Source organism: Phycodurus eques, chromosome 6 (assembly GCF_024500275.1).
Source record: "Phycodurus eques isolate BA_2022a chromosome 6, UOR_Pequ_1.1, whole genome shotgun sequence".
In the NCBI taxonomy this organism is placed as follows: Eukaryota; Metazoa; Chordata; class Actinopteri; order Syngnathiformes; family Syngnathidae; genus Phycodurus; species Phycodurus eques.
Genome location: NC_084530.1, coordinates 3,435,464 through 3,445,895, shown reverse-complemented (window position 1 = coordinate 3,445,895; position 10,432 = coordinate 3,435,464). Strand labels below are relative to the sequence as shown.

Here is a 10,432-nt window from a genome sequence, read left to right as displayed (position 1 = left end):
ATGAGAAGGCCCCACTAAACCGAACACTAATTTAAGTTTGGGTACCATCAAATGATGCACGACAAGTAGGTAAAACACACACACACACACTCCTATTACACAAGGTTAAGCGCAAACATTCACAATAAAACATGTAATTAGCTGTAACTATTTAGAAATTCAGCTAGACATGCTGGGAAAGTCCTTCGTCTACTCTTCAATTTAAAATGTTGACAAAGCCCTCCAAGATTGTTTATTTTTGTCATACTATATCTTAAAGATAAAATTTCCTCGGGAATGTAGACATTTATGCACCGCAAACTGATTACTGAAATGTAGGTACTGTACAACCAAGTATAAGTAACCGCCATGTATGGCTTCAGGTACAGGTTGGGGTCATTACATGGAACTGAATGCTCATTGATATGGAATTTCTTCAGACTCTATGACCCCCAACATTTCAGACAACCCATGCCGTGTGGTGAGTTCTCTGGAATTTTAGAAAAAAATAAAACAATTTGCTTTGCTAAATAAGTCACTGATGGTGTAGTGGTACACTCGCCTGACTTTGGTGCAGGCAGCATGGGTTCAGTTCCCACTCAGTGACGGTGTGAATGTGAGTGCAAATGAGACTGACTGGCGACCAGTTCAGGATGTAGTCCGCCTTTCGCCCGAAGTCAGCTGGGATAGGCTCCAGCGTCCCGCGACCCTAACCAGGATAAGAGGTGTTGAAAATGGAAGGATGCTTTGCTAAATACTCAGACTTTTTTCAGACCTTCGAACATCTCGGATACCCAATGTCGAGTGCACAAGCCACGTGAGTACCCAGTTCTTTCCAGATGTGGGGTTGTGACCCTGGGAAGACATGGACATTACCTGGGAAATACGCATAGGCGTTAATCCTTTGCAGATGCCTCAGCATGAGTCCCGGGGCAGGGTGTGGTCGTAAGTGATATTTAGAGAAATTTTAGAAATAACTCATTTTCTTTCCAGATGCTGGGGTTGTGACCTTGGGCATGACCTGGGAAATCCTTTGCAGCTGCTTTGGCAAAGCTCACGGGGCACGGTCACACGTATCATCAACACGGGGAAGGGACAATATTTACAGGTATGATCAGAAATGAATTTTTTTTGTTGCCGATATGATACCCACTGTTTTCCTTTTTTCCAACAGGTGCTGGCATGGGTCCCAGGTGTTCTCTAAGATAACATCACGCGACTTAAACGCTGGGGATGGTATCATGATGTCACTTTGATTTCAATTGCCACCAAAGGTGACGTTGATGGTGACAGTGTCCCTAGAGGTGAGGTCATCGGGCACGTGCACTGGCAGCGTGCCGGGAGGTGACGTCATAGGCAATCCATAAAGTTTTGACGAGAACCCCATACTCCTACTCGCTGATAAAGATTTCAATAGTTTTAAAAGGTAATCAATCAATCGTATCGATACTAGGAAATAACGCATTGGTTTTATGCATGGCAGACCTTATATGGAGGTGTGTATGTGTTGTACTGTAATTGACATCCGTCAGTCTGGAAAGGGTTACAAAAGCCATTTCTAAAGCCTTGGGATTCCAGAAAACGGTAAGGAGAGTCATTATCCTCAAATGGAGAAAACATGGAACAGCGGTGAACCTTCCCAGGAGTGGCCAGCCTACAAAGATTACCCCAAGAGAACAGCAATGACTCATCCAGGACGTCACAAAGTAACTCAGAACAACTTCGAATGAACTGCAGGCCTCCCTTGTGTGAAAAGTGTGCTGGTGCCCATTTTTAAGAACAAGGGTGATGTGCAGAGCTGTGGGAACTATAGAGGAATAAAGTTGATGACCCACATAATGAAGTTATGGGAAAGAATAGTGGAAGCTAGACTCAGGACAGAAGTATTTGCGAGCAACAGTATGGTTTCATGCCTAGAAAGGGTACCACATATGCATTATTTGCCTTAAGGATATTGATGGAAAAGTACAGAGGTCATAAGGAGCTACATTCTGTCTTTGTACCCAGAGAGGAACTGTAGTACAGCGGTACTGCATGTGGAGGTCTGGAGTGGCAGACAACTATGTTTGAATAACACAGGACATGTACAAGGGCAGCAGAACAGTGGTGAGGTGTGCAGTAGGTGGGACAGAGGAATTTAAGGTGGGACTGCATCAGGGTTCAGCCCTGAGCCCTTTCCTGTTTGCAATGGTGATGGATAGGCGGAGAGATGAGGTTAGACTGGAATCCCCGTGGACCATGATGTTTGCAGATGACATTTTGATCTGCAGTGAAAGCAGGGAGCAGGTGGAGGTACAGTTAGAAAGATGGAGGCATGCACTGGAAAGGAAAGGAATGAAGATTAGCTGAAGTAAAACAGAATATATGTGCATGAATGAGAGAGGTGGAGGGGGGAGAGTGAGGCTACAACGAGAAGAGATAGCAAGGGTGGAGGACTTCAAATACTTGGGGTCAACAGTTCAGAGCAATGGTGAGTGTGGTAAGGAAGTGAAGAAACGGGTACAAGCAAGTTGAAATGGGTGGAGGAAGGTGTCAGGTGTGTTATGTGATGGAAGAGTCTCTGCTAGGATGAAGGGCAAAGTTTATAAGACAGTGGTGAGGCCAGCCATGATGTATGGATTAGCGACAGTGGCACTGAAGAGACAACAGGAAGCAGAGCTGGAGGTGGCGGAAATGAAGATCTTGAGGTTTGCTTTAGATGTGACCAGGTGGGATAAAATTAGAAATGAGCTCATCAGTGGGACATCCAAGGTTAGATGTTTTGGAGACAAAGTTAGAGAGAGCAGACTTCGATGGTTTGGACACGTCCAGAGGAGAGAGAGTCAGTATATAGTTAGAAGGATGATGAGGATGGAGCTGCCAGGCAAGAGAGTTAGAGGAAGGCCAAAGAGAATGTTGATGGATGTCATGAGGGAAGACATGAGGACAGTTGGTGTTAGAGAGGAGGATGCAGGAGATAGGCTTACATGGAAAAGGATGACACGCTCTGGAGACCCCTAACAGGACAAGCCGAAAGAAAAAGAAGAAGACTTATTGTGGAGCGCAGATCCACTATCTGCTCCTCCCACATTAATTTAGACCAAGCTGCTGAGACAGAAGCTACGTACTTGCGAAGCAAGCTGTTACAACATGCCTAATGCCTTACTAAATGTACCTATAATCCAAGCTCCTCCACTATCCTACAGATCTGGCTCTTGCCACTACTTCAGTTTTCATATTAACTCTGACCCTGATGGCAAGCTTGGTCGCAGACAACAGTATATCAGAAGTGTCACTCAATGCTAAACTACATTGGTATTGGCCATAAAAATGGCATGAAAATGTCTCTTTTTTTGTATTGTATTGAACTGAAGCGTAATTTTTTTTATTTTGTTGCCTCTCTAATATGCATACACTCTATGTACTCTATATTAGACATCTTTTAATTATTGCAATGTGTTTGTATTCAGGAGAGTGAGCAATGCTGCGTTGGAAGCCCCCCTTGTAATCTTGTCAGTGAGCAACAGCACATTCAAATTCACCAACAAGTGGAGCGAAATAAAGAAGAGTGACTTAGCCAGAGAGAAGCCGGGAGGATTTGTGCGTCTGTGTATTCCTCTGTCTCAGTAGCTGAGCAGCATCTCACACTGCATATCAACGACATGACAGAGGGTGTCAGCAACAAGGGACCTGAACCAGTGACCAGAAACAATCCCCAGGCAGACAATGTATTTCTGCTTCCCTTTCACATACCACTCCATCCCTCAATCCAACCCTCTACCCTTTTAAATCAAATTGACACTCTGCAAAATATTCTGTTCCAGGACAAGCCGAGGGTACAAAAAAAAAAATCAGATCTCTTTGATTGAAACTGTGTTTGAATAAAATAAGATAAAATACATTCACCATATATACAAACAAATACAACTATGATTACAACAAAACATCTAAAATCACCTTAAAGAAATCCACTGGAGCAGAAACCACCTCAAGGCTCTGTGCTGTAATTGCCTGCAAATAACTTTCAAGTGTGCATCCTCTGCATCCCATGAGAACATTCCAGTTATTTTTCTGATGTAAAATGGTAAATGGACTGCACTTATATAGCGCTTTATCTACACCATCACAGTGCCCAAAGCGCTTTACAAAGCCTCACATTCACCCACTCACACACACACATTGCACACTGATTGAGGAGTATCTGTAACATTTGCACAACCAACATTGTCCCAGATGATCGCACTACTCGTCACTTTAAACCGCATACACTCCTTGAAGTCTCAGCGCCCTTTGCACAATGGTCATTGCACCGGACTATTGCAATATTAGTCATTCGAACTGCTCCAAGTGCTAGAGGACTCTGCATCTTTTTGCACAATTGTTTTTTGTCAATGTCTTTATGTCTCCAAAGTGTTCTGTAAATTGACTGTCTGTTGTACTAGAGCGGCTCCAACTACCGGAGACAAATTCCTTGTGTGTTTTGGACATACTTGGCAAATAAAGATGATTCTGATTCATACACCAATGGGCAACTGCTGCCATGTTGTCAGGCCCACTGGGAGCAAATTAGGGTTCAGTGTCTTGCCCAAGGACACTTTGACATGCGGTTAGTCGCAGCCGGGATTTGAAACAGTTACCCTTCGGTCACTGGGCGACCTGCTCTACCTACTGAGCCATAGACGCCCCATGTGGTGGTGTGATGTGGCAGACTGTTCAATATTGTAAACCAATGTCCTTGTGGATTTGTTTTATTGTTTGTGTAGTCTGGCTGCGGCGAGCTCTGTTTTCTATTTTCTACTCCCTTTCCAGTTAACCTTTCTGCACTTAGAATGACAAGATAAGCTTGTAACTCATGGCAAAAAGGTATTCACTCATCAGTGATGTAGTTTGGTGGGCAATGTGGATGAATGCGCCATTCCTTATTTACACACCATCCTCATTTCTCTTGCTGTCTCACAGGCAGGACACTGTCACAGACATTTACATAAGCATCCACTCAGCTGGCTGAATACCATCTCTTTACCATCTCTCCACATCGCGCTCACTCGTTCTTTGTGACTTTATCAGAAGGATTGCTGTGGAATATCAAGTACAGTGTCATCTCTCTATTCTACTTTTTCCCACAGGAAATCATGTAAATATAATTTTCAGGTTCGAATTGTCACCTACATAAAACCTTAAATAACTGCAAGCATTTGTAGTAACATGTAGTAATAACAACAACATTAATTGTCATAAGTGTAAAAAGGAATTCACTCAATCAATCAAGTGTTTGTATATCCATCCATTCATTTACTTCCGCTTATCTGAGGTCAGGTTATGGGGGCAGCAGCTTAAGCAGAGAAGCCGAGAGTTCCCTCTCCCCAGCCACTTTGTCTAGCTCTTCCGGGGGGATCCCGAAGCATTCCCAGGCCAGCCGCAACACAGAGTCTCTCTTGCGTGCCCTTACCACTGGTGTCCACCAACGGGAAAATCAATATGCCCACACCTGCTCGACGCCTCTTACAGTGGGCAACTCCAGAGTGGAAGAGAGTCCAACCCTTCTTGAGAAGACTGATACCAGAGCCCAAGCTGTGTGTTGAGGTGAGCCCGACTATGTCTAGTAGTAATTTCCCGACCTTACACACCAGGTCAGGCTCTTTCCCTGCCAGAGAGGTGACGTTCCATGTCCCCAGAGACAGCCTCTGTAGCCGTGTTTAATACAGCACCTTTCACACTTAGCAACACAAAGTGCCTTACAAATCAGGTTAACGCTGTTTCTATGCTAATGTAAACATACCAGTTTCACTCTCCAGGCAAAGCTCATCGATTTATACGCATGGGGATCCATGAGCACTCCTCAGGATCATACCCCTCCCAGTCAACCAGGTACTGCATCCCCCGACCCAGACGACGGGCATCCAGGAGTTTCCGGACCGCAAAAACCGGGCTGCTGTCGAGGAACCGGGGTGGAGGAGGGGGCATGGATGGCACAATGGACTCGTTTTAACAGTCTTTACCGGAGAAAAATGAAAGGAGGAATGGACACGCATTGACCTGGGGAGGCGCAATGACAGGGTTGATCACCTTGGAAATCGGGAATGGGCCGACGAATCTGGGAGCCATCTTCCTAGATTAAACTTGGAGCGGTAAGTTGCGTATGGATAGCCAAACCCTCTGACCCATGGTGTAATTTGGCACTGGGGACCTCTTACGGTCAGCAGCGGCTTTTTAAACAGTGGACCGTTTTAATAGGGTCCTGCGAGCTTGCTCCCAAATTCTCCTGCAGCGCCTCACCAAAGCCAATGCGGAAGGAACGGAAGAATCAGAATGTATAGAAGGGAAGAGAGAGAGATGACCATAAACGACATGAAAAGGTGAGTTGGCAGATGACGCAGTGGGTAAAGAGTTATGAGTGAATTCAATCCATGTTAACTGATTAGACCAACTTCCCAGATTATGAGATGCAGCAGAGTCTGCTCTCCAGCTACTGATTTAGTCTATGTCTGTCCATTAGTTTGCGGATGGAAACCTCAAGTGAGGCTGGCTTTGGCACCGATGAGGTTGCAGAACTCCTTCCAAAATCCGGAGGTAAATTGGGGTGCCCGATCAGAAACCACATCCTCAGGGAAACCGTGAATCCTGAACACATGGTGAAGCACGGCCTCAGCTGTCTCTCTGGCAGAAGGAAGCTTGGAAAAGGGAACAAGGTGCACCATTTTGGAAATTCTGTCAACCACAGTCATAATTACAGTATTGTCATCAGAAGGTGGGAGTCCCGTTACAAAAGTCTAGAGAGATGTGGGACCATGGACGTTTGGGTACTGGTAAAGGTAAGAGCTTCCCTTGAGGCCTTCGGTTGGAACTTTTATGCAAAGCACACAGATGAAAAGCGTTAATATATTCAGTGACATCCCTCTTCATATTTTCCTACCAGAAACGCTGTTGAATAACATGAAGTCTTAAAAATTACTGCGTGACAAAGCATCTTACAACCCCCAATTCTAATGAAGTTGGGACGTTGTGTTAAACATAAATAAAAACAGAATACAATGATCTTCAAATTACGTTCAACCTATATTTAATTGAATACACTACAAAGACAAGATATTTAATGTTCAAACTGATCAACTTTATTGTTTTTAGCAAATAATCATTAACTTAGAATTTTATGGCTGCAACACCTTCCAAAAAAACTGGGACAGGTGGCAAAAAAGACTGGGAAAGTTGAGGAATGCTCATCCTGTTTGGAACATCCCACTGGTGAACAGGCTAATTAGGAACAGGTGGGTGCCATGGTTGGGTATAAAAGGAGCTTCCTTGAATTGCTCAGTCATTCACAAGCAAAGATGGGGCGAGGTTCACCTCTTTGTGAACAAGTGCATGAGAAAATAGTCTAACAGTTTAAGGACAATATTTCTCAACGTATAATTCCAAGGAATTTAGGGATTTCATCATCTACGGTCCATAATATCATCAAAAGGTTCAGAGAATCTGGAGAAATCACTGCATGTAAGCTACAAGGCCGAAAGCCAACATTGAAAGCCCGTGAGCTTCAGGCGGCACTGCATCATAAACCGACATCAGTGTATAAAGTATATCACCAGATGGGCTCAGGAACACTTAAAAAAAACAATGTCAGCAAATACAGTTCGGTGCTACATCTGTAAGTGCTATGCAAAGCAAAAGCCATTTATCAACAACACCCAGAAACGCCGCCGGCTTTTCTGGGCCCGAGCTCATCGAAGATAGACTAATGCAGAGTGGAAAAGTGTTCTGTGGTCCGACGAGTCCACATTTCAAATTGTTTTGGGAAATTGTGGACGTCGTGTCCTCCAGGTCAAAGAGGAAAAGAACCATCCGGACTGTTATGGACGCAAAGTTCAAAAGCCAGCATTTGTGATGGTATGGGGCTGTGTTAGTGCCAATGGCATGGGTAACTTACACATCTGTGAAAGCACCATTAATGCGTTGCGCTTACGGATGTAGCGCCGAACTGTATTTACTGGCATTGGGTTTCTGAAGTGTTCCTGAGCCCATGTGGTGATATCCTTTACACATTGATGTCGGTTTTTGATGCAGTGCCGCCTGAGGGATCGAAGGTCACGGGCAGTCAATGTTGGTTTTTGGCCTTGCTGCTTACATGGAGTGATTTCTCCAGATTCTCTGAACCTTTTGATGATATTATGGACCGTAGATGATAAAATCCCTAAATTCCTTGCAATTGTACTTTGAGGACCATTGTCCTTAAACTGTTCGATTATTTTCTCAGTCACTTGTTCACAAAGAGGTGAACCTCGCTCCATCTTTGCTTGTGAATGACTGAGCAATTCAGGGAAGGTCCTTTTATACCCAATCATGGCAACCACCTGGTCCCAATTAGCCTGTTCACCTGTGGGATCTTCCAAACAGGTGTTTGATGAGCATTCCTCAACTTTCTCAGGTCTTTTTTTCCACCTGTCCCAGCTTTTTTGGAACGTGTTGCAGCCATAAAATTCTAAGTTAATGATTGTTTACTAAAAACAGTCATACAAAAAAGATGGATGTTGCTTTGACATGCAAAACACTTTTGCGGTACATGTTAGTGTATTACATAGAAAAATTGCTATAAAAGCTGTTACAAATCTGATGTAAGTCTTGTGCCTGTCAACACTCTGATGAGATGTTTCAGAAATATGTCTCATCCAGCTTGCAGCTGCAATTAGATTTTCTCCAGGGCATCTTTAAACTGTAATCATGCAAGATGTCCTCACACTGAAGAGAAAGCGGTATTCGGTTGGAACAGTTATTTGCTCTTCCCTTCCACAAAGTCACTTCAACATTCTCAAGTGCCAGATGTCCCTTCACTACACAATAACTACTATTTATATTATTTAGCGAGCGCATCGTTGAGCCACAGTTTTCATTAGGATAGTTAAGATGGATGGAAACAGATGCTTCATCGTCAATAAACTTCGACCCTCACTCAGGATTTACACCCAGTTTGAACAAAAATAACTTTATTTACTTTTGTTTTGACAGTCAAAAAAAAAAACATTTATAAAATAAATAAATAAATTCCCATAAATAGTTTACATTTCAAGGTGATTGGATAGCAACAGTGGATTTACACAGATTTGGGGTTATAAATCATACATTTGTGTATATAACCCCTGAACTCCTTCACTTCCATTCTAAGATGCATTGTATCCCCTTCCTGGCTCCTTCTGCAGCTTTTCTAGTCTACTATTTTTTTCCCCCTCAACTCATTTCTCACCATTCTTGCGCTTGTCTGCCTCGATATTCATGTGACTTTGGGATTGCTGGTGCAGTTCCTTCCTTGGAGATTCCCTGCACATGACATTCACTCTGCCTTTCTTTTTCTTTCGATGCACTCCATCTTCCGGTTCTCATCTTTGTTTATCCTTGAAAAAGTGAGGGGGGGAAAAAAAGCTGTGTTTAGGCCAATGCACTAATATCAAACATCTGGAGGAGTAGTTGGGATTTAGTTTTCCCAGCTCCTTGTGAAAGCTGTGTAATGGCGTGCTGTTTCTGGGGGGTTCTTTCGTGAACATTGTAGTTTTAAGAGGCTCGGATGATGTTATGTGTGGTATGTGCATCAATTAAGTTTACTCTAAAAGTTAGAAGTGTTATTTGTGTATGGCCTTACCTGTCCCAGCACCTAAAAAAAGCCTTGGCCATCCTTCCCTCAGTGTTCATGCAGATCTTTTCAGTGGCATTGTCTGGCCTGTTCATAGTTACACTGAATAAACACAAAGGGAAAATGAAATGAAATGCAGCACAAAAAACAAGAGGTTCAAGCTTTATATATTCACTTACATCAGTTCTGTTTTATCACAGCCGGGTCTCTTTTCAAGCACTTGGAAATCTGACATATTGCCTTTGATGAATTTGATTGTATTGTGACATGAGCAACGACCCGGAAAGTCATGACCTGAAAGCAGGATTTTGTTTTGGGATGCCGTTAGGAACAAATACAAAGAACGCTATTCTAACTTTCAATTTGCACTTGAACTCACCTTGATAGAGCTGTATGCAAAATCCAGCCACAACTACCAGCAGGAGAGCAAAGCTGTTCACAGCCAAAGCCATTCTTCTGTCCCAATATCCTCACAAGTGTTCCACTTGGAAGTGGGGAGAGAGGAGTGGGAGGCTCCTGACATCCTCCTCCTGTTTTATATTTCGCAGTGAGTGGGTTTTCCCAGATTCCATGCTTTTTCCCGTCAAGCCGAACCAAAAACATGCACTGGAATTTCCACACTCCCCATGGAAACACACACTGGAATATGGCAAGCAAAAAGTGATTGTGAACAGGCAAATGATTAAGTGACTCCCCAAAGAAATAATTAGTAACAGTAAACCAAGTGGGTTTAGTTACCACTTTTCCTTGGCAATTCTGTGCATAGCCAACATTCAGTAAAAAAAAAAAAAAAATACAAATAGAAGTGACTTCCTGTTATTTACTATCTGTGTTCTAAGTAGAACTGAGACAATA

General features: G+C 43.4%; 1 protein-coding gene across 1 annotated transcript; it reads right to left on the bottom strand.

Moving 5' to 3' along the window:
* Positions 1-8,959: 8,959 nt before the first annotated feature.
* Positions 8,960-10,093, bottom strand: cxcl18b (chemokine (C-X-C motif) ligand 18b). The gene is made up of 4 exons (XM_061680104.1): positions 9,957-10,093; positions 9,757-9,871; positions 9,587-9,679; positions 8,960-9,341 (listed from the first exon to the last, which is right to left on the bottom strand). Exons 1-4 carry the CDS (start codon positions 10,027-10,029, stop codon positions 9,281-9,283), a joined length of 342 nt encoding a protein of 113 aa, XP_061536088.1. The 5' UTR covers positions 10,030-10,093; the 3' UTR covers positions 8,960-9,280.
* Between the last annotated feature and the right edge of the window lie 339 nt (positions 10,094-10,432).

Coding starts and splice junctions, on each gene's coding strand:
- cxcl18b (XM_061680104.1), bottom strand. CDS start 10,029: ATGGCTTTGGCTGTGAACAGCTTTGCTCTCCTGCTGGTAGTTGTGGCT. Junction 9,872..9,956: donor TTGCATACAGCTCTATCAAG/GTGAGTTCAAGT, acceptor TCCTGCTTTCAG/GTCATGACTTTCCGGGTCGT. Junction 9,680..9,756: donor TGTGATAAAACAGAACTGAT/GTAAGTGAATAT, acceptor GTGTTTATTCAG/TGTAACTATGAACAGGCCAG.